The 25,108-nt window shown below is 45.8% G+C and overlaps 1 protein-coding gene across 4 annotated transcripts in view; it reads right to left on the reverse strand.

Moving 5' to 3' along the window:
• Window positions 1-25,108, reverse strand: part of CUX2 (cut like homeobox 2) — a 214,263-nt gene that overhangs the window by 45,688 nt on the left and 143,467 nt on the right. For all 4 annotated transcript variants that reach the window (XM_080650336.1, XM_080650335.1, XM_080650334.1 and 1 more), the window contains one exon: window positions 756-834. In XM_080650336.1, coding sequence (XP_080506462.1) covers window positions 756-834 — 79 coding nt within the window. The remainder of the gene's footprint in view (window positions 1-755; window positions 835-25,108) is intronic.

Below are 25,108 nucleotides of genomic sequence, written 5' to 3' on the forward strand. Positions count from 1 at the left end.
ATCATCCATCTGATCAAATCTGCCTCTATAGATTTACCTATTTTGGACACTTCATATAAATGGAATCCTATACTATGTGGCCTTTCATGATTGGCTTATTTCACCCAGGATCATGTTTTTGAGGCTCATCCACATTGCAGCATGTGTCAGTGTGTTATTCTTTTTATTACTGAATCATAGTCCATTGAATAGATAGAGCATATTTGTTTATCCATTTATCCATCGATGGACATTTGGGTTGCTTCCCCATTTTGGCCACTGTGAATAGTGCTGACAGGCTAATTTTTGTCTGTCTTCAGGTTTTATGTAAATAGAGCAATATAGTACATGTTCTTTTGGGTTTGGCTTTTGCTCTACATCAAATTTTTGAGGTTCGCTGTACCATGTCGGAGGAAACTTTTGAGGTCTTTCTTTCAGCACACTCTGCTGGCAGAAAGCACTTGGTGCCATTTGTCCTCTGTGGGGCAAGACAGGCTTCTTGGCTTCCCAAGAAAGTACAGGTGGGAGACCTTGCCAGGAGCCCCCCAAAGCTCTCTGGTTGATATTAGAAGGAAGTGGGGGAAGATGGAGGAGCCATGTGGGGATGTCACACCAGACTGGGCACAGAACCCACCCCCCGCTATAATTCCCACCCATGGAAGGCATGAACTTGCCCAGGAGTCAGCTTGTCCCCATACCCTACCATGAGGAGGCCCCTGTGTAATGGCTGTTTCCTCTAATTAATTCTTTAATTATGGAGCCCAAGCATTTCTTACCTGGTGTTTCAATTAATTGCTTGTAAACACTCAAGAAAGCAGCCTCAGCTTCCTGACTTCTTTTACTAAGGGCCACCACCTTTGAAAACAAAAGAAAAAGTCATGTGTAACCATGGTATATGAGTCTACAAGCAAATTTGATCATTTTTTACCTGTGCAAGCATGGGATGGGAGGTGGGAGAGGGAAAATGAAGGTTAAAAGTATGGAGTTAGAAAATTCAGGTTCACATCCCAGCTCTACTGCATTCTGGCTGTGTAACCTTGGGCAAGTCACTGGCCCTCTCTGACCCTCAGTTTCCTCATCTGTAAAATGGGAGTAAGTAATAGAACCTACTTCCTGGGCCTGTTGTGAGGATTAAATGAAGCTGCATATAAGCGGCTATTGGCACAGGGCACATAGTAGCTTATTTACAGTTACTATTCTTCTTCTTATTATTAAAAGGCTACACTGGATATTCAAACATGACCCATGTTTTGAGGAAAGGGGAGGTACACTTGGGGAATATTTGCCACTGAAAATACAGAGAAATCATTAAATTTCTAGTAAGATAGCAAATAGCTTCAATAAATGTCAAGGGTGACAGAGTTATATGAAATAGTTCCTGGTATACCAAAGGCACTCAATAAACGCTTCTTGACTGCATATGAGCTCCTGGTACCCATGTGCTACCATCCCTACCCTCCTCAAGGACATTCTGGGACGGGTATCTCCCTTTGGACTGGAACAGATTTATTCTCCCTGGCATACTTCTCTGACTGGTGCCAACTTCCTAAACCAGCGGTCGCCAACCTTTCAGACCTCACTGACCACCTCGCTGTCCTAAACGATGAATCTATCAGAGCATCTACTTGTCAATCACCCTCTTTCAGAGTTGGGCTTTTCTTATGAATCCCAATGATGCCAACTAAGAGGGTGTTTGTTATTGAATTCCTTCCCTCTGGGAACACACTGTCTGGTGCACAGAGGGTGTTCAACACAATTTGTTGAAAGAACAAATTCAAGTGGGTTGCACCCACTTGGGTCCTGTCTGACACCATCCTAGAGAAATGACTGAGGCCAATTCTGAGACAGTCCATTCACACAGAGGCCAACTGAGGCACAGGTCCTGGAGACAGGCCACCTGGGTTCAAATCCCGGTTCTATCATTTACTATCTGTGTATCCTTTGACAGGTAGGACACTTAAATCCCTGTACCTCTACTTCCCCAGGTGTAAAATGGGGATAATAATATGACAACCTTCCTCAAATGGTTGCAAGAGGATCAAATGATTTAACACACGTAAAGTCCTGTGCAAGACTCCTGGCATGTATTAAGCCCCATAATATGTCACCTCTTGGTATGACCAACCCCTTCCTTCTTGCCTATTATGGGGACAGGCTCTGCCCAGTGCTGGGTGAACCTCAGTTGTGTTCATCTCTGGTCTCCTATGGAGAGCACCTCCACATGCAGCAGTGCACTTTGGGAAGAATTAGAAAGCCATAGTGGCTCCTCTAAGGCTTCCAAAATGGTAGCCATAAGCCTCATGCGGCTACTGAGCACTTGATATGTGATGAGTCCAAATCGAGATGTGCTGTGAGTACAAAATACACACTGGATTTTAAATACTTACTATGAAAAAACAGAATTTACTACAGTTTATTGGCATTTTTTATACTGATTACATGTTGAAATAACATTCTGGATATCATACTATCTAATAAAAGAGTAATATGCAAATTGACCATACCTCCACCACACCCACAAGCCACGCCCACCAGCCAATCAGGAGCAAATATGCAAACAAACCCAACCAAGATGGCTACGGCCAAAGAGAGCAGGAGGGAGGCTTGGGTTTCCCCGGCAATGGAGGAAGCCAAGCTTTCCGCCTGTCCTTGCCGGCCTAGGCCTCCACGCAAGGCTACAAATAAATAAAACCTACTTATTATTATTCATGTTACCTGTTTTCTTTTACTTCCTAAAAATGTAGGTAATGCAAAATATAAAAATATATCCGTGGATCTCACTGCATTTTTATTGGACAGCGCAGCTTGAAGGATTTACAAGATCCATATTGAATTCGTTATTTAAGAGGGGGTAGAGAGAAATGTATGGTGGATGTTGAGCAAGTGATTTTTAAAAAGTCAGTTACAAAAACTACTTAAGCTCTCTTGTTATTATGAGAACAGTCTCTGATCTTTTGCATTCCAGAGTGAATGAGAGTACTCTCATTCATTCAACAAACATTTCTTGAGCACCTGCTCTGTGCCAAGCACTATGGGCTGAGAACTCAGTGATGAATGAGGCTGACTCAAGCCCCACCCATATGGGACTCCCACTGGGGAGACTGACATTATGGCAGATTCTCCAGATAATTAATTACAAGAGCTAAATGCTTAAAACAGGCCTTGAGTATGTGCAAGTGGGGGAGGCTGACCCAGTTTGGTGGGTGGAACATCCGGACCTATCTCTTCAAGAAGGGGAAGATGGTGGACAGAAAGAATGTTCTAGAATCTAGGCAAAGGGGAAATCACCAAGTATGGGCAGATTTTTATTCTTGCTGAGATGGACAAGACACAGTTCCTGCTTTGGGGAATCACAACTAAGTGGGAGACACAGCTACACCCAAGAGGAACCACAACATGGGAGGAGGTGATGCAAACACTGGGGCCCCCAGAGTAATGTGAGGGGGCAAATAATTCAGATTTTTTGGGGGGAAGCATTCCTGATGGGCCAATAATATTAATAACAATAAATGTAATATTCATATGTGCCATATGCTCTTACTATTCATGATCATCTCTCTCCATAGACATACCAATCACTGAAGGTAGCTGCTGTCATTATCTCCATTGTACAGAAGAGAAAACCAAGGCTCAAGGAGGTTAAGTGACTGGCCTAAGATTACCCAGTTAGTAAATGGTAGAGCAAGAGTCACACAGGTCTGGAGGTTCAAATTACCGTTCTGAATCCAGACACTGGCCCCTTTCTCCTGGATAGAAAAACCCTCCCAGCCAACAGAGACAGTCACTCGGACCCCCCCGTGGATGCTGTTATCTATGGCTGTACCAAGTCAAGGGCTGCTGTGCTGCCCACCTGGAGCCCAAGAAAAGCCATGAGAAATGGAAGCAATTCATCTCCTGATCCCTGCATGGGGAGTTATCAGAGTAGTCAGTGGAAAGTCTGAATGCTTCATTTTACAGTCGTCACTCTGAGCACATGTGGTGGCTGGGGTTTGGGGAAAGGCATTAGAATGTTCCATGGACTTCTAAAAAGGAACCCTGGGTGGAAGTGGGGGGAAATGCTAGAAGGTTTCTTTAATGTTTCCCTGTCTCTGCCTACAGCACCCTCTACTTTCATTGATGGTTCTTATCTCTTTGTAATGGTGCATTGTTTATATGTGACTGCCTCCTTGTGGGTCTCCCTACTAGAGCTGTGCTGTCCATACAGTAGCCACTAGCACAATGGCCACTGAGCACCTGAAATGTGACTATTTCAAATTCAGATGAGCTGTAACATATGGAATTTCTAAGTCTTGGAATGTAAAAAGGATTACATAATATCTCAATAAATTTTACAATGATTTTATGTTGAAAATGATAATATTTTGGACATAATGAGTTAAAATATATTGTTAAAATTAAATTCATCTGTTTCTCTATACTTTTAAAAATGTAGCTATTAGAAAAGAGTATGGCTTACTTTATATTTAAACTGGACAGTACTTGTGTAGATCAAGAGTTGGCACTCTATGGCCTTTCCTCTGTTTGTATAAATAAAGTTTTATTGGAACACAGTGACAGCCATTCTTTTATGTATTGGCTGCTTTCATGCTACAATGGCTGAGTTAAATAGTTGTGACAGACACCCCGACTGCAAAGTTAAAAATATTTACTGCCTGGCCCTTTGCAGAAAATGTTTGCTGATCCCTCATTTAGAGGTTCTCTAAATGGCTGGACAGTATTTTCAAAAGCAGAGATCAGAAAACATCCTGACTGGCATCCAGTTTGAACTGGTTCAAGTTTAGAGCTTCCCATAGTAAATATGAGTCCTGAAGACAGTAGTCATTTGGATGTCCTAACTTGTTCAGCCTTGTTTTAGAGCAATGACCTTTTCTGTTTCCAGAAAGCCAGTTCTGATGGTTCATAGCCCAATCTAGTGCTGGGCCTAAATGTCATCAAGCATCACCTGGCCTCAGCTTGCTCATCCATCAGGTGGGAAGAAAAATTTCCATCTGCCTAAGAAGCTATTGGAAAGGAATGAGCTAACATGTGGCAAAGAGTCCCATGGAAGTTGGCAAAAAATTTTATAATAAATCAGATAATTCTTCTTCCAACCATATAGTATGTCTTTTCCAAGGTCTGCAGCTCGAATGCATTTCACTCATGTGCCCAGAACAGGTGAGCACGGCATAAATAAAAGGCCACGTGTTTCTGCCTCATGGCTGGGTCCTACTGTGCAGAAGGGTGGGAGAAAAGTATTCACAATGACAGATTTGGTTTGTGACAGGCAGATCTCTGAAGGCCATCTGGGGAAGGAGGAGGAAGAAGTGGAGGAGGAGGAGGTGGCGGCCAGCTACAGACACCAAGAAGGTCGCCATCAGAAATAGCTTAGTGTCTGACGGAGCAAGTGGCATTTACACCACCTGCTGTGATAGAAGGGGTGAAAATGTGTTTGGTTCCCCCCAAGTATGAAAATAACAGGTGCAGAACCGGGTAAGCCAGAGAAGAGGCAAAAGCCTGTTCTAGCTGCCTGGCTTTTGTCTATCAGGTGATTAAGCTAGGTAAATGTGGGCTTCCATGATGACTGTCTGAGATAGCGGTGACATCTCCTGGCTACTGAGAACTGCTCCATGCCGAGATCTTTACAAAGAATGGTCAGAGCTTTCGGAAACAGAACTCTCATTCTGTGCTCAGTGCTGTATCTTTGGAATCTCCCCAACAACTCTAAGACATGAGTACCATTACTGTCCCGATTCTACAGAGGAAGAAACTGAGGTTCAGGGAAACCAAGTCACTTGGCCAAGATGAAAGAACTAGTTAGTGGCAGAGGTGGATCTGAGTCCAGAATCCTCTCATTCCAGGGCCCTCACTTGCAACCAGAAAACCCATCTTCTCAAAGTGTGTCACACAGCCCAACAGGTGTGAAAGAGGAATCTTTGATCAAGTCTGCATGTGCTTTCTGAGTGGACGTATACGAAATATATCAACACACTGGACGCTTGGACAAGAGCTGCAGGAAAAAATCCCCTTCACCTTGGCTTAGCCCAGTGTCTTCCCAAATGCATTTGGCCACAGAACTTTTTACTTCAGAAAATAAACCTGGAAACTTGCATTCTGAGGAACACACTTTGAGGACAGCTTCCCTTTACCATGGGGTCCTGGGCTCTAGGGATGGTGAGGCGTGGTGGTTCTGGGAGATGAGGGATCTGATACAGCAGGATTCTGGAAGACACTAAAGACTGATGGGCAGTTGAGAGGAGACGGGTGCTCAGAGGGTCTCAGAATCAGCAGCTCTGAGGAGGAGACAGAAGAAATGAGATCTGCAAGAAAAGGAATCAGCAGGGGGCATCCTAACACCTTCTGAAGCCTGGATCCCCTCTGGGGTATACATACCTGGGCAACAAAGTGGGGCAAGAAGAATTAGGGGAGACAAAAGGAGGAACCTGGCATGGATAGTGAGGGGTAGGAGCGAGAGGGTATGGAAAGCAGGGGATTCAGACAACTTGGGGGTTCATGGACATTGAGGAGAGCACAGAGAAGGAGGGGGTTGTGGAGAATAAGGGAGGCACAGACATGGAGGGCAGCAGACTTGGGGACACACACTACAAGAGCAATCTACAACTAGCTGAAGATATTTCAGGCTATTTTGTTGAGAGGAATAGGGTGTATCCTGGGCTGTAAATATTCAAGAGGTGGGGGTGAGCCAGGGGTGGGGAGAGAGGGTGGAAATTTCAAGGACACTCAGTCTTAGAAAGTTCTAAATTCTCAGAATGGATTCTCATTATGAGGTACTGAGCTCCCCATCAGAAGAGGCGTCCAAGTACATAACCAGCTATTTGTGAGGCTCTGAAGTACTCAGGGAGACCTGCACATGGGGAGGTTTGGCTAGATTATCCAGAAGGCTCACATCTGACTCTAAGCGGTAAATCGCTTTTCCTCATAGTAATATTCTGATTTTACCTGATTTCATACGAGGTGAAATGGGATATTGACCTTGTTATTATTATTAATAATAATACCAGTGACTGCCCGGCCAGCATGGCTCAGTGGTTGAGCGTTGACCTATGAACCAGGAGGCACAGTTCGATTCCTGGTCAGGGCACATGCCCAGGTTGCAGGCTCGATCCCCAGTATGGGGCATGCAGGAGGCAGCTAATCAATATTTCTATCTCATCATTGATGTTTCCATCTCTCTCCTTTCCTCTCTGAAATCAATAAAAAAAATCTCTCTATATAAAAGGCTAATATGCAAAGTGTCCCCTCGGGAGTTTGACCGGGAGACTGGGAGTTCAATTGCTCGCTATGACATGTGCTGACCACCAGGGGGCGGCATGTAAGGAAGGAAGGCCCCAGCCAGCAGCTGGATTGCTCGCCAGGCCTAGGGACCCTACCCATGCATGAATTTCGTACATTGGGCCTCTAGTATAAAAATAATAACAGTGACTCTGTCAGGCACTGTGCTAAGTGTTGGACATGTATTAACTCATTTAATCCTCACAAAACTTTGGTGGGGGGTGGTTGTTACTCCAATTTAACAGATGAAGATACGAGGCACAGAGGAAGAGGGAGTCAAGGAGACACCATGGTCTGGGGCATGAACAACTGGATGTTCTTGAATAGCCACTGTTACGATTTTCCCACTCTATCAGAGTCCAGGACAGGACAGGTCAGGAGTGGGCACTAAATCAACAGTGACTGAATAAGCAAATACCATAAGGAAGGAAGTTAAGTGGCTATATGAACTAACCTTTCCGAACTACAAACTTTAGTAAAACCCCACGTCAAGAGGATGACAGAGTGACACCCTCCAAGTAGCCCAAACTAAGCTGCAATCTTGGAGGCTCTGTGGAGGCCTCTTGCAAGCTCTCTGATGGAGTAGCTGAGGAACCCATGGTTAGTGGGGAGGGGACAAAGCCCAGGATCTGCCCACAGGTCCTGGGCACTTGTCTCCATCCAGGAAGCTAATAGCAGGCTAGGAAACAGGAAAAGCTGGACCTGGAGTGGGCAGACACGGGTCTGGATTCAGCTGGGGTTTCGCATCCCTATTCACCATTAGGCAAGTCACACCCCCTTTCTGAGCCTTAGTTTCCTCATCTGTAAAGTGAAATGCTGGGCTTGAGTCCCCTTCCAGCTAGTTGTGCAATAATTCTAAGTTCCCCAAGCAGACAGGCAGACAGACACACACCTCCCCACACATCAATCCCCACCCCACTGAGGTTTTAATCAAAGACAGTGCAAGGCTTTTTTTTCCTCTGCCTCATGCTCTCCCAGCAGACCCACCCAGGCTCAGACCGAGGGTGGATCTGTGGGGAGACCATGAGGCAGGGGAGAAAAACACCGTGCAATTTTATTCTAATATTTATAATTATTCCCAGGCTGAAAATAAGGCACAGCACAAAGTGTTTTCAAATGTCGGCATTAATGAACACGTTTTATCCAACATAATACAGGCCCCCAAATGCATTTATGTCAGGTTCCCTGAGATCTTGTGAGCAGCACCCCACACTGGGCTGGCTTTCACAGCTTGGAAGCAGCGCAAAAATGAAATGTCCCACAAGCGCAGGCTGGCAGGCCTGCTATTAGCAACAGTATAATCATCAATTATGTCCAATCACAAACCACTGATTTTATAATTATCAAATGAAGTTCTAACTTCTCACCTCCGCTCAGTGGCAAATAATATCTCTCAGTTCAAAAAGGAAGCCCCCTCCTCCCCCTTTTCCCCTCTATTTTTTCTTTTCCTCTTGCTTGCTCTCTTCTGGGAAAAAGAATTTCCAGGCCTCTATGTAAGACTGCATTTAAATTGCTTGTCACTCAAAACAAAGGCGAGCCACTCATTTGTAATTCACCAGCCACCTGAACAGACTGCCTGTTTTCCTTTAAGCATCCATGCACTGAAGCACAAAGATCATTTTTCTATTGTTAAAATTGTATAAGCCAGGGCTTTTTTTAGCAGCAAATACACAATTTCACTTTTCTTCTGAGGGCTCCCGGCATAAAAGGGAAGGGAGGCTTTCTCTAGTGCTTTACAAATAAATTTTGCCTTAAAAAAAAAAAATCAACCATATGCTCATATAATGAGCTAAAAAGCTATCAAGGCTGTATACGTATGAGGGCAGGACAGAAGTTATGTTTCCTGTCCTTCCCAGGGTGTGGCCAGTGTATGAAACTGGATGATTAAGATGAATTCTCATGGGCGGTGGAAGCATCCGTGTCTACTCCCCCTTTTTGAGAGCTGCTGATACCACGACCATGGCTCCATGCTGACTGGCATTTGGCCGGCAGGCTCTGGGAGTAGAAACAACCCAGGAATGGGGGCCCCAGCTTGGAACTTGATGTTCCAGCCGAAGGGGGCTCTTGCTGTGTGTCTGACTTTCTGGCTACCTTACTCCAGAGGGACAAACCACAGGCGATTGCCATGGAGTCCTGCTTGCAACCAACTTCCTGTGGCTCAGCCTCTGAAGGCCAGGCCCACTTTGACAACAGCTTGGTTTTTCTGAAAAATGGATCATATTCATACAGCTTCCAATTTTAATCTAAAGCTTTTTATAATTTGCAAAGACCTTTCACAGGAATCTGTGCATCTGAGCCTCCACACACTCCGAGAGGGTGGCCCTGAGCAGGGAGGAAGGATCCTTGTTTGAGAGGTCCCGTGGGTCTGACACAGCAGCTCAAAGTCACACGGGAGAGGTTGAGGTAGGTTGTGAACGGGGTCTTTGGTCTCAGAGCCAGCCGTGAAGCAGGGGATCTGGGGCTGGAATCTCTGTGACTCCCCACCTGAAGTGGGAGAGTAGCTTCTCTTTTGGGTAAATTAGAACAGACTCAGGTTCACCCCTAAAGTGTCCCCTTCTTGTGTCTGAATATGCTGTGTTTTCCTGAATGAGAGAGTGAGGAATGGGGCTCTCACCAGCCCACCTGAAGTTCCTCATACGCTGCAGCCAGTTATTTCTCTGCAGAAGAACTCAAAGATTCCTGGTTTAAAACAACAGTGAAACCAATTATGAATGATACCGTGATGGTGGATTCATGTTATGCATTTGTCAAAACTCACAGAATGTATAATACAAGGAGTGACCCTCATGTAAGTGACAGGCTTTCATTAATAACAATGTATCAATATTGGTTTAGCAACTCTAACAAATGTACCATAATGCAAGATGTTAATAGAATGTTGGGGGGAAGAAAGAGGGAGTGTATGGGGGCTCTATACTTTCTGATAAAATTGTCTCTAAATTTGATAGCTCTAATAATAGTCTATTAATTAAAAAAATAAAGATAGTAGTGAGCATGTACAAAGCAGTTACTGTTTCAGGCACTACTCTAAGCGTTTATCACATTAACTCATTGAATCCATACAACAGCCCTGTGAGATCAGTATCATTAGCTTCCCCATTTTACCAGTTGAGAAAAACAAGACATCAGAGAGGTGAAGTAATTTGCCCCAAGTTACACAGCAAGTGACCGAGCTAGTATTCACACCCTGGGCTCCAGAACCTGTGCCCTTAGTGGTGAGAATAATGAGATTATCGCTGGGTTGTCTCCAAAAGCCTGGCCCCTTCCCATGCGATACTGTCCTGTATGTGCATCCCATCTTGCTCATGTGTCACATAGTGAGTTAGTCTGGGGTCATGAATGATGGGTCCAGGGCCAGATGCACCCCATGGACATATTTTCTTGGACCTTCTAGTGTTTTAAAAATATTTGAGCCATTAAAATTCATCAAATTACATGCTTAAGATTTGCACATTTTGCCGTATGTAAATTTATACCTCCATAAAGCACTGTGAGCATGAAAATATGTGCATATATATTGAGCCAACATTTAAAAAACAGAAGAGATCCAAGTTGCTGGCTTCTCTTAGAAAATCAAGAGGACCTGGCCATTCTGAGCCCACATTCCACTGACACCCAGCTGGAGCCCAGTAGCAGCCTCCTGTTGAGACAGGTGGGGGTCAGCAGTTCACCCAGGCTCCCCATGCGCCTGAAGTTCAGGTGTGAGCCTGGCCTACACCGACACTCTTCCCCTGGCTTTGTTTCCCCCACACTCTTCTTGAGTCCTATAAGCCCCCTACACCTTCCTCCCTTCAAGCAGTGATTTCATGGGCTGGATGAAAACCAGGAGTGATGAGAGGGTGTCTTGAACTGGTCTTACTTCCTGCTTCCAGGCCCCACAAGGCTGGCAAAAGGCATTTCCAAACTGCAACAAGATCTCCATGTGAGCCCTCCAACCAAAATACAGATTGGTTAAACCCTACAAACTCAGTCCATCTGGGCTTGGAGAAAAGGAGCCATTTAGAGCATCTGAATAATTCTGTACCAACTTGGGTGATGAGAAACTTGTAGGCAAAGCTGAGAAAGACCCAGCAGGGCTTGGTGTTCTGATGGGAGTGGGGAGCAAGAAAGATGGGTCCTGGAGGAAAGGGGTGAGTCAGTGAGGGCAAGAGGAGACCACAGGAACACATGCAGCTGGGGATTCAAGGAAGGGCTGGAAAGCACCAGGGCTTTGGAGTCAGGTCCGAGTGACTGAGGTCTGAAGTCTGCATCCCTGCTGTGTGACTTTGGGTAAGTTGCTGAGCCTTCAAACCCTCAGCTTTCTCAATTGTAAAATGGGTTCAATGAAGAGCTACTGAAGAATCAAATCAGAGGGTGAAGCAGCTGGCACAGTGTCTACCTGGCCAGCACTTCATGGATGTGCCTGGGGAGAATGAATGGATGAATATCCCTTCCTTGACCATTCTGTGCCTCAGTTTCTCCATCTAGAGAGTAGGGACACCAAGACCCAGCTTGGGTGTCAGACACTAACAGTTAAAAGATATGCTTTGTTCACTGTTAAGTATGACATGAGGTTGGACAAGCCATAAAAGATTCTTGGGATTTTTGTGCAAAGGATTCTTTGAGTGTTAGAAGTCAGTGTTATACAAGGGGGATGTGAAAGGTAGAAGCCACTGGATTACGAGTGTGGAGTGTGGGCAGAAAATTAGTGATGCCAAGAATCATCCCATTCTGCCCCAGAAACAAACACTCTCTGAAACGCAGGGCAGTCCAGGGGTCCGTGTGCTAGACCCAAACGACACCTGCTGCTCCCTGAGCTGGTTAGGTGGCTCTGAGCTGGCGTCTGAGCTCTTGCTGCCCTATGTTCTATTGACCACGTGCTGTGGTGTTCTTTCCCCTGGAGGGAGGGCTGCAGGGGTCCCAGGTGGCTGCAGTCTCCCATCTTGAGGCACCCCCTAAGTTCTCCAAAATGCCAGCCCAGAAGAGTAAAGTTAAAAGAGCATGCATGCCCTTTATGGAGAGGCGGCCACCCAAATGTCATGTAAGCAACACCATGCCCAGGCTTTTAAATATAGCAGTGTTCTTTCTGGATGTCTCTGTGGAGTGAGGCTCGAGACAGCCCCAAGAGGGCCTCAGCCAGACACTCGGGGCATCACTCTACCTCTAACTTCCCAGCTGTGGTTATCGGATACGGGCTCAGTTTCCTGAGTTGGGCTCCAGGGTCGAGGGACCTGGTTTCCATTCCCAGTCCCCCCACTTCTTTGTGGTCCTGGGCAGCCACTGGCCTTCTCTGAGCCTTTGTTTCCATATCTGAGGATTATGATGAAGATGAAAAGTGAAATGCATAAAATTGCTTAGCACACAGCCTGGCAAACAGACATTTAATAGATGTTGATTTTACTATTACTAATTGTTATCACCTTCAATGTACAAAGCACTATGCTGAGATGAATAAACCATGCCAAGGTTTGCTGGTTCAACCCCTGGTCAGGGCACATACTGGTACAAGAAGCAACCAATCAATGCATAAATAAGTGGAACAACAAATTGATGTTTCTCTTTTACCCTTCCTCTCTCTCTAAAATCAATCAATAAAAAACAAGAAAGGAAGGAAGGAAGGAAGGAAGGAAGGAAGGAAGGAAGAAAGAAACCGAGAGCGTGAGAGACCAAGGAAAAGGGCAGAAGGCAAGCAGCATTTGAGGAGGGATAATGAAAGAGTGATTTATCCCCCAGGGCACAGGCCAGAGGATGGATTCAAGGAGGAGGTGGCCCTGGCTCTCAAAGGATGAGAAGGTGGTTGATTGACAGAGGAGGGAGAGAGGGTGGTGTGTGCCAAGGTGGGAGTGAGAAAAGGCCTGGTGTAATCAGACAACACTCATTGTCCCTCCCTCTACATCCAGGGTTGCAAATGTTGGGCCTATGGTCCAAGTCCTCACATGCACTTCATTGCATGTTTTTTAGGTTTAAAAATGTTCATTTTTGAGCCAACATTTAAAATCAGATTTTACATAAAGATTGAGCTTTCCAGCCTGTCCAAAAGTACTGGAAAATGTGGACACAGTGGGCTCACATCCCTGCATAACAATAGCATCAACAACAAAAACTAACAGCAAATTCTGAGTATTAAGTATGCCAGGTACTGTTCTAAGTGTTTCACACACTAAGTCTAAAAATCCTCATAAAAACCCTATAATGTGGGTGCAGTGATGTGGTAATGGTTTATCTGGTGAAAAAGAAAAGGCCTTGATTTTTTTGTTTACCAATTTCTGTGGCATATATGGTGGATTTTAATCTACCAATTGTCACTAACCATGAAGTTTGATATCTGAGGCTCTTCAGCACATGAGCAGTAGGTGCAGTTATTATCTCCACTTCTCAGATGAGGAAACAGAAGCACAGAGAGGTCAACAGATTTGCCCAAGGTCACAAAGCTAGGAGTGGGCAGAGCAGGGATTTGGAGACAGGCAGCCTGACTGTGAAGACTGTGCTTTCAGCCCACACAATATGCTGCAAGACCAGACTGCCAGAGTCTTCACTAGCCGCGTGGAGCCACTCCTCAGGTGGCACACAGTCCCAGTTTGCCTCAGTCCCCCACTCATCTCTGTTGCCTCCTCTGTGTCTGTGCTGCTCATTCAGCTGACCTGCAGGGCCCCTGTGGGCAACTAAGCTTGCATCCCTGCTTTGGGGTATGAAATGTCACCCTGGCCTCAACTTTTCCCCCTACTTCTGGGAACCCCACCAGGTACCTGGACACAGAGGTATAGGGTGGTGGAGAACCAGCTTCTTTTCCTCTACCCCAACGCCATCCCTTAGCACCTGGCACAAAATGTCAGCAAACCTTTTAGTTCAAATGTTCCCTGCTCCCCCTCCCCCTTATTCTCTCTTTGCCAGAAGTACTAACTGCATCAATTTAATGAAAGCAATTTTTCTGTTCCCCTCTTCTCTTCCTGCCACCTCATGTAACAAAACTTGGAAACATGATTCATAGTGGAGAAAAGATCAAAACCAGTTCACCTTAGATTGAAATGGAAATGCTGCTGCATCTCCTATGCTCTGGTGGGAGAATGCACTTCCATTTGTCAAGGAAGGGGGCTTGGGTGGGGAACCCCATTTTCTTTGCTGTTTCTCAGAGACAGGCAGCCCTTGTGGAGTCTCCACAACCCACATTCTCCCAGCTGAGGGCCCGGGATGGCAGCACATGAGGGAGAGGCATATGTTTGGTAAGAAATGTGGAAATAGTCAAGTGTGAGTAGATTCATGTAAGTAATTTAATTACCTTGCACAGCTATGAAATCTCTTGGTTTCTGCTTCCATTATTAATGATGAATGTTAACTATCAGAGGACACTGGCTGAGGTTTCCTGACAGGCTGGGGCTGGGGGTTTAGGTGTCCCCAGGCAGCCATACCTGGTTTCTCAATGATCAGGCTGGTCCCTGCTCCCAGCTGACCCCCACCCCACCTTGGAATTGACTGAGAGGTACATTATATACCTTGTCATGGACACGCCCAGCACCACCTTTGAGTGACTTGTCAAAAACATTGAACCTGCACGTGATCAAGCCTCTAGATCCAACTGCCAGTGTCTAGGAAATACAAGGGACAAAGGAGCAAGGTAAACCATACCACGGGGATGCAATCAGCAAAATCTCAGCTGGAGGTGAGGTGACTTGCCCCAGGTCGCAGAGCTAGCAGTGAGGCTGGGATTTGACCCCTAGCTCAGGAGCACAGCACACTCCTGAGACTGCATGAGATGCTGAAAAAGTGCAGCTGGGCTTCCCAGAGGGTGGGACAAGGATCCAGAACAGCCCAGAAGCAAGGAGGGCGCTTCCACCACAAGGGGAGAGGTCCCTCCTCTACCCTCTCTCGAGGTAGGCTTTCTCAGTGCTTCCCCAACCAGTGCTAAATTCTAATTCCTGGAATAACGAGTATATTGGCTTATATTGAGACCAATGTCAGCCCCTGGTGCAGTCAGCTATAATTAGGGGAAAGTCTTCAGAAAAAAATGGCCCAGTTATTTCCACATTAACAACAAACAAACAAACAAACAAAAAATGCGTTTGAAGAGGGAGCTTACAGATTAGAAGTAGCATGACTAATTTGTCACAGTTTGCCTGGGACTTTCCTGGTTTTAGCCCAGAAAGTTTTGTACCTCAAGACCTTCCCAGCTTTATAACCCAAACTTTTCCATCTGGTATCCCTCAGCCCAGGGCCAACCAGGACAGCTGGTTATCCTACTTAAGGGACACATTCACAAGTCCCAATGTGTGGACCTGTGTGAGTCCTGATATAGACCAAGAAACAATTTTAAAAAAATGAGGAGCCATTCAGGGACACTGAAGCATTGCTGGCATATCTATATACACTGAGTTGGCCAGATTATTATGCATTCAGAGGTCATAATAATCTGGCCACTCAGTGTATATAAAAGCCTAAGTGACTGTCCGACCAGTATTTATGATGTGCAATGACCACCAGGGGGCAGATGCTCTGACTGGTAGCTATGACGCGCACTGACCACCAAGGGGCAGATGCTCAACGCAGGAGCCGCCAAGCTGTGGTGACTTGGCAGCTGCAGTTCTTGGGTGATGCACCCAGAAGCGGAGATGAGGGAGCCCGATTCCGGGGTACGTCACCTGAGAACTGCCCTCTCGCAATCTGGGACCCCTTGGGGGATGTCAGAGAGCCAGTTTCGGCCCGATCCCCGCAGGCCAGGTTGAGGGACCCCACTGGTGCATGAATCCGTGCACTGGGCCTCTAGTTTCAATATATTAAGAAACTACTATTAAAAAAATGTAACTATGTGTGGTATGGATGGTAACTAGACTTACTGTGGTGATCATTTTGCAATATATGCAAATATCAAATCATTATGTTGTACACCTGAAACTAATATAATGCTGTATGTCAATTATATCTCAATGTAAAGAAAACTACTATTAAAAACTTTTCAGGTAAGAAGATATTGTGGTTATGTTTAAAAAGAGATTTCTTATTTTTTAGAGCTATGAATTAAAATATTTACAGATGAATGGATACAATGTCTTGAATTTGCTTCAAAGTAATCCAGGAGTGCTGGAGGGAAATGGCTATGAGTGAATAGCTGTTGAAACTGGGTCCATGGGGCTCATTATTTTATTCTCTTTACTTTTGTGTGTTTGAGTTTTTCCACAATAAAGAGTAAAAGAAAGGAAGGAAAGAAAGAAGAAAGGAAGGCAGGGAGAAAAAAAGAGAGGGAGGGGAAGAAAGAAAGGAAGGAAGGAAGGAAGGAAGGAATGATTGTAGGAAGATATGCATTCTCTGAGTCAAATTTGACCACCTGAAATTTGCAAGTCTAATCTAAAACATGGATCATCAAAATTTTCTGTAAAGGGCCAGAGAGTAAATATTTTCCACTTTGTGGGCCATATGGGACCCCACTGGTGCACGAATCTGGGCCATATGTTCTCTATCACAACTACTCAACTCTGCCCTCATAGTGTGAAGGCAGCCATAGATAATATCTCTCTATATAAAAGGCTAAGTGACTGACTGACCATCCGTCCGTCCATCCGGTACATATGAGGCACAATGGCAATTTAAAAAGAAACATTGACTCCTGTATATGTATGTGCGATACATATAAAGCTCTCGCTGGCACCAATTGCACGCCTGTGTTTCGATCTGTCACTGTTGATTGTGAATTTGGTTGACACTTCTATATAGAGAAAGGGCGAATAGCGATATTAAAATATTTCTTCCACACTGGGCCACTAGTGTAAATGAAAAGGCATGGCTGTATGCCAATAAAACTTTATTTACAAAAACAGGCAGCCAGCTGGATTTGGCTCATGGGCGGTAATTTGCTAATCCCTGATCTAGAAGGATACCACTGGATTCAGCAACACCACTGCCTTGGCTCTTGTGATCTTAGGAAAGTCGTCTAACTTTTCGAAGTCATAGTTTCCTCCTCTGTGAGATGGGGATGACAGCAGTAACTACAGCGAGCCAGGACTACACGAGATAATGAATGAATTAAGCTGGGTCTATGATGAAGTGAGCAGGTCCTCAACAAACAGTAGACTGTTATTGATGTGTCATACCCGCTAGAATATTTGTTCACTGCTTACAATAGCATCTGGCATGCAGTAGAAGCCCAACAAATATTTGTTAGAATGATGAATGATTATATCTGCCCCCATCAAGCAAATAAAGTATAGATGAGGGAACATGGTCTCCTTACTACTTTTCAAAATGTCAGGGTCTCCCCACCTTGTACCTTGAAAAAGGAAGATTTAGAACAGAGACACCTAAATCCTATTTGTCCTACTTCACACTATAAGGAGTTAGTTCCTGAGAACTCCCGAAGAAGTTGTGCAGCTGAGTCTACTAAGGCATCAGAAACCCTTTACTCTAAGGCAGTGGTCGGCAAACTGCGGTTCGCGAGCCACATGTGGCTCGCGAGCCGCTGTTTGCCTCTCTGTAGACTAATGAGTTTGCCAACCACTGACCTAGACTCTCGATTCCAATAATTACAGGCTGTTGTTGTTTCTTGTGATTAAGCCCCTATCCCAGTGGTCAGCAAACTCATTAGTCAACAGAGCCGCCGTTTGCCGACCACTGCTCTAGGGGTGGTCCAGGGAAGTTGGCCATTCCAAGCTCTGGTGACCAAAGCCACAATAGTAGTAGACTGCTCCACCTGCCCCCTCAAAGGCCTGGCCAGAGACTGGAACATGGGTTGGAAGTGCCATGGAGGAGCTGACCCAATGTGGGAAGTCTTCATCCAGTCTTGGCCGTCATCCTGTTTGGATTGGAAATAAACTCCCAACCACTGGAGGGCTCAATGGCTTTGAGTCTCCTTCCACAGAGAACCTAGTGGGTATGTAAGGTCTTGGTGTAGGCAAATCATGAGGAAGAATGTAATAAGATAGCATCAGAGCCTGGCTCCAAGGGGTGAGAACTGGAAGCAACCCATTCTCAGCAGTATGAATTTCTTTATCTCCGTTCTGGGCAAAATATAGACAATTGGACTGGTTGAGGTCCACAAACCTTCAGGGCTTTCTAGAACCTGAGGTAGATGGCTGTTTACCATCTTTGTTTGCTGAGAAGCACTCTTCTCCTCTAGAAGAAAACCCCCAAATACCTGCAGGGACCTAACAATAACTCCAGCACGTGAAGTAGGCAATTGAAGGGGTGAGATGAGAGGGAGAGGCGGGATTGTGGGGAGAATGAATGGACAAAAAGATAGGAATTTGGATGAGGCTGATGGCCAGGTTGCTTGTCTGTGATCTCCCTGAGACGGGCCACAGTGGCTGATGTTTTACTGGGACATCTTCCTGTCAATGGCTGACTACATCTGGGGCCGACATTGGTCTTGAGCTAGGCCAGTGGTCAACAAACTGCGGCTCGCGAGCCACATGAGGCTCTTTGGCCCCTTGAGTGTGGCTCTTCCACAAAATACCACGGCCTGGGCGAGTCTATTTTGAAGAAGTGGCGTTAGAAGAAGTTGAAGTTTAAAAAATTTGGCTCTCAAAAGAAATTTCAATCGTTGTACTCTTGATATTTGGCTCTGTTGCCTAATGAGTTTGCCGACCACTGAGCTAGGCCAATGTCTTCGTTATCCCAGGGGTATGAATTTGAGACAGGCTGATTTTGATGTGACAGGGTTATTAGCTTCAGTGACTGTGGGGTAAACCTGGGGGTTGAGATAGCAGTTATGGGGGGCCACCTTCCATCTACCATGAGTGAAAAAGATGGCCTAGAGAGGGGACTTCTCTTCTTGCAGGGAAAGTGACCTCCTTGCTTCTGGGCTGTTCTGGTTCTTTGTCCATCCTCTGGGAAGCCCACTTGCACTTTCTTTGGCCTTTTATGAGGTCTCAGAAGGGTGCTGTGCTCATGAGCTTGGATTCAAATCCCAGCTCCACCACTAGCTGTAGAACCCTGGGCAAGTCACCGTACCTTGAAGGGCCCCAGTTTCTTCATCTGTAAAATGGGGAAAATACCAAAACTGCCCTCACAGAACTGCTATGACAATTAAATGACACAACTGTGCATCTGGCTTACAATAGATGTTCCAAAAATGCTAATCTATCTATATATAAAAGGCTAATATGCTAAGTGTCTGACAGTCCAACCAGTTGCTATAATGCACACTGACCACCAGGGGGCAGATGCTCAATGCAGGAGCTGCTGTGACGCACACTGGCACCACGGACCTGATGCCCACAAAGCAACACTCAGCTTCCTCCAAGTGGGACACAGGCCCCGCCACCACCCTGGAGCGACAGCCCACCAAATCGCAGCCTACACTGCCGAGACACCATGGTGCAAAATGCAACCTACAGCCCAGCCCAGCCCAGCCCAGCAACGGTTGCTATGGGCGCTGGGTAATGACGTCACGTAGCAATGCCCAGCTTCTTCTCCCTAGCAATGATTAGCTTTCTTGCAGTTTCTTCAGCCCAGGAACACGATTTGCTTTATAGCCAGGTGCAAACATTTCACACTTTAACCAAATGTTTGTGAAGCATTTTCCCATGCCTCATCTCATTTGATCCTCACAGAAGTCCTGGTGTAGGTAGATAGGAGACTAGGTGGAATCCTCTTTTCTTTTCATTAGCTGGAAAATGGAGATTTAGAAAGTTTAAAAACTTGGCCCAACTGAAAAGAAGAAATGGTGGACTTTGAAAATGACTTCAGGTTTTCTCACTGTGCAGAATATAGTCAAACACTGCTGCAGTTGAATGTTTTACCCTTTGTTCTTACTGCGTGATCTACAATAATAATCTGCTTCGTGTTGATATTTATTGCTGTGTTGCTGACAATTACCTGAAAGAGAAGTTGGGGTGCTTCACTGGACTGGGAAAAGTTTAGCTAAATCAGAAAGCTGGTTTATTCTAATTAATCAAGTTTATTCTATACTAGAGGCTTGGGGTATGAATTCATGCACGGGTGGGGTCCGGCCAGCCCGCCCCAATGGGCGCCCATTGGGGGTGAGGCCGACCAGGGGGAGGGGCTGCAGGAGGTTGGCTGGCTGGCCCCGCCCCAATTGGGGTGTTGGGGACCAATCAGGGGTGGGGCCGGCCAGGAGGAGGGGCCGTGGGAGGGCTCCAGGGCGTGTCCAGCCCATCTCCCTGAGTCCCGAATCTGCTGGACCCCAGCAGCAAGCTAACCTACCGGTCAGAGCGCCTGCCCCCTGGTGGTCAGTGCATGTCATAGCGAGTGGTTGAGTGACCTTAGCATATCATTAGCATATTACGCTTTGATTCGTTGAATGGACGACTGGACACTTAGCATATTAGGCTTTTATTATATAGGACATATAAAAGGCTAAGTTGACTCGCACATGCACGATACATATAAAGCTCTTGCTGGCGCCAATCGCATGTGTGTGCTTCAATTTGTCATTGTTGATTGTGAATTTGGTTGACACTTCAATTATAGAGAAAGGGTGAATAGCGATATTAAAATATTTCTTCTAATTAATTTCCTTTCAATGTGCACAAATTTGTGCACCAGGTCTCTAGTATTATAATAAATTCTTGTGTTTGCTACCTTGGGTGGATTTTTGTTTCTTGCACCCAAGGATTTTTATAACTATGAACCTCCAGCTGCCTTTGGAACTGACACCTCACACTTGGAGGCTAATGGTGGGGTTGGGGTCTCCTTCCTTCCCCCACCAAGGCCAGAGACAGAACCTAGTAGGAGAGAAAACACACAGGGGTGCTGCATTGCTCCTAACAGCCTGGGAAGCCCAGGCAGTTGCTATTCCTCCACCCACTCATTGCAAAAAGCAACAGGCAAGGCAAACAGATGGCAGAGAGATGGCTTTTTCCCTCTCCCCCTAAATAACAAGATGAGGGAAAAAAAGGGAAAGATGAACAAATTTCCACCAGCTAGATCAAAGAGAAATGGCCATTTTTGCTGATAAACTTTGCTTAAACACCATCCCTGCACCCAGGCACATGATAGTTCTGGGGCGGGATTGGGAAGGTTCCTCCTTGCTTGCTATTGACTATCGATGTTTCATTAATTTCTTTTTGTTTCCCACTATAGCATACACCTGATTCAAGGTGAAAGAACACAACTGGGCTGCGACTTCTCAGATTGATAGATTGCATTTCTGTGCTGGGTCCGTTTCATGCTTGGTGACTTTGCAGCAAAGCAATTATCACTGTGGAATGCATAATGGCCTAATTAATAACTAATGTCAGGTTGGCCTCTGAGCCATGATTATACCTTAGCAAGCCAACTTTTTTTCTTTTAAACTTTGCAAGAGAAAAATATTGTAACTGACTGGTTAAATTGTCTAAGTGTCCTTTCCCCGTGGACACAGGGTGTAGTAGTAAGCATGAAAGCCTGGAATGAAGAGGTGTTCTACCACTAACTGGCTGTGACCTTGTTCAGTGTCTGAGCATTTCTGTGCTTGAGCATCTGCACCTGTAAATAAAGCCACCTTTCTGGAAGTGGTGGGATTCCTGTCATATTCATATGCAATATAGGGCACTTAGTAAATAATGGTTAAGGGCAAGGAATCTGGAGCCAGACTGCCTGGGTTTATGTAAATCTTGTCTCTGCCATAATAGTAGCTGTGTGACCTAGGGCAAATTACCTAACCTCTCTGTGCTTCATTCTTCTCATTTGTAATGTTGATAATAACAATATTTACCTTACAGGGTGGTCATGGGGATTAATGAGCTGATACCTATAAAGTACTTAGAATGCTGCCTGGAGCACAGCAAGAGCCATAGCAATGTTTGCCAAGATTACTATGTCAACATTCATTTAATAAATATTTATTCAGCACCTATTGCGTCTCAGGCACCCTGAGCGACCTGGGAACATAATGGTCTACAAAGCGCTCCTTCTCTGTCACTCCTCAGGCCAGGACAACATTATTGCTGCATACCTCAAGTGCTCCAAATCCCAACTCCTGAGTCAACCCCCTTTCCACCGACATAGCTCCAGAGGGCTCTTTCTAGAACAAGCTTTTGGTCATACTGTCCTCATTTATAAAAAAAAGACTTGAGGCACCTCCTCCATCCACAGACAAAGTGCAGACTTAACTTGGCATTCAAGGGCCCTCTGTCCTGCCCAACTGTGTTTCCTGGCCTTGTCCTCTCTCCAAACTCCCACATATCGTAGCTCCAGATAGGTTTATTGGCATCACTCACAAAACAGCTATTGAAGAGTAATTATGCTTCATTTTAAGCTTTCTATGTGCTATGCATTGGGCTGAGCACTCCACATACATGACCATCTCATTTAATCCTCATGAAAAACCTGTACACTAGGTACCATTTTATTGATAAGGAAACTGAGGCTCAGAAAGAGGGGAAGTGACATGCCCAAGGTCCCCAGCAGCTACTGATCAAACTGGAGCTCAAACCCAGGTGTGCCTGACACCAAGGCCTGTACTCTTATCACCACACCCCACTCTCCATGCTCCATCCTGCCCAAGTCTTCCTAATCTGAGCTGGGATTTCAACTCCACCAGGGAGTCTTCCCTGATCTTGCCATACCCAGGACATTTTGCTCCTATTTCACATTTGCTTTTTTTCCTTAGTAAACAGTGGGTGTGGGTTTCCAATGGGTGGCTTAGCCTCCTTTTCGGATAGAACTAGTATTTTCTCTTAGCCAGTCCAGCACACAGTAGGAGCTTTAGAACATCTGCTAAATTGTTAAAATCCTCCCTTGCTCTTGTTTTGCTGCATCTTGGACTTGGCAGGCCCCTTGAATTCCATCTCCTGTTCACCTGCCCTAATTGTACTCATCCTACTGTGGAAAAGGGTCTGTTTTTCAGCTCTGTCCCTAATAGGTAATGAGGTAGGTGCTGCATCCATCAGGGAGTCCACAGTGCAGCAGACAGGGTTATGAACTCGAATAACTCTAGTTGTTATTCCCCTCTTAGGCACACAATGTTAGGCTATATACCCAGCCTCCCTTGAAACTGGACATGGCCTTGTAATTGAGTTCTGGCCAAGGGAATGTGGGCAGAATGTGGCTATTTCTAGGTCTGGTCTTTGAGAACCTCCCATGAGATCCACCATATTTTCCTCTGGCTCCTCAGTGTATATCCTATATAATAAAAGGCTAATATGCAAATTGTCCCCTTGACCAGGAGTTTGACCAGCAGGCAGGCCGGCCAACCGTCCATGTCCCCTCCCCCTGGCCAGGCTGGCCGGACCCCACCCATGCATGAATTCATGCACCGGGCCTAAATATTAGAGCTGAGCACTCCACATACATGAGTGGCCAGATTATTATGCGTTAGAGATCATAATAATCTGTCCACTCAGTGTATATATGAATGACAGACACCCTGGGGTAGGACCAAGCCTCAGTATTTTTTAAAAGCTCTCAGGAGTTCCACTGGGCAGTCAGGGCTGAAAGCCAGCAGGCTTGTCTAAGGTAGTGTCTCAAACCTTAAGGTGAACACAAATCACCCAATCGCTGGGGACCTTGTTAAACTGCAGATCTAATTCAGGAGATTTGGGGAGTGAGGGTAGGGGGACAAATTTGCATTTCTACTAAACTGAGTTGTAGATATTGCTGGCCCATGAACCACATTTTTGAACTTACCTTTGAGTCCCACTTTAGTTTGCAAATTCCTTTCAGCATGGGCTCCCCACACCCATGACCCTGGGATAAACAAGGTAGGTGTTATAAGAACCCATTTTTCAGGCAGGAGACTGAGGATGGAGGTGAAGTGACTTGCCTAAGGTCACACGGCTAGGGAGTGTGGTGGGCCTTGGACCTGGCTTTCCAAGGTTCCAAATCCAGCTCCTTCACCAGCTGCCTGATCTGGGGCTGGGGATTACATGAGCCTGAACAGCATCTGGGCCCTTCCTTCTCCTGGCCATGTGACCCTCGGTGGATTTCTCACCCTCTCTGGGCCTTACCCCTGCCGCTCAGGACATGGGGAGGGTTTGACTGTGATACTGAATGACGGAGGCTTTTTTTAGGGCATACCTCACAGAGGACACCCACATCCAAGAAGGCTCCGTCTCCAGTACCTAAATTTGGGGATGGCACTTCAGGCTCCCCACCCTGACAATGACCAAAGGGGGTCACAAAGTCTAGCCTTCTGCCTCTGATCTAGCTCAAAGGGAAGGCAAGAGTAGGGTCTTTCTGGGTGCAACTGCATTTGCCTTGACAGCATTCAGCACACCCATACTTAAAAAAACCATGGGATAACTTCATACATACCTGGAGACTGACACTCGTCCTGGTATACAGCAGTTGCCAAATAAATGTCTGCTGTAGAGTGAAGGTCTCAGTGGAACTGAGAAGGGAGGCAGGGGTATGCATGTGTGTTCTAGGGGAGCTGGTTGGAAGGGAAGGGACCACAATGCTAAATAATCATGATCCTACAGCCCTATCTCTGGGAGGCTTACACAACATCAAGCTCTTTACCTGTGTGAATCCTTGCAGTGAATAGGGATTGTTACCATCCCCATTCTACATCCAGGGAAACCGGGCTTCCTGAAAACCCTGGCAAAGGACAGAGCTGGGATATGAACCAAGGTCTGTGTGACTCAAGGCTTATTATGCCACTTCCACTCTACCACAGGTGCCCGATGAGTGAGTGATTGTGTTCAACCTCTTACATTTAATGCTTAGCATAGTTCCTGGCACACAGCAGGTGCTCAACTATGTCTCATACACATTAATAATGTTTATCACCTTAGCCCTGCCACCTGGCACCATGCCTGGCACAGAGTAGGTGCTCAATAAACATCTATAAATGAATGAATGCATGAGTGACTGTGTGAATGGCCACATGTCCCACGATACAGGCATGGCTGCGGCACTAGCTTTTGTCCCCCTTTCTCCCTCCCAGACAGACATAAGTGATAAAAGACGCTTGGCCAACAGTGGCACGAGATGGATGTGCTCCCTGCAGCCT

This window comes from Plecotus auritus (assembly GCF_963455305.1).
Source record: "Plecotus auritus genome assembly, chromosome: 13".
In the NCBI taxonomy this organism is placed as follows: Eukaryota; Metazoa; Chordata; class Mammalia; order Chiroptera; family Vespertilionidae; genus Plecotus; species Plecotus auritus.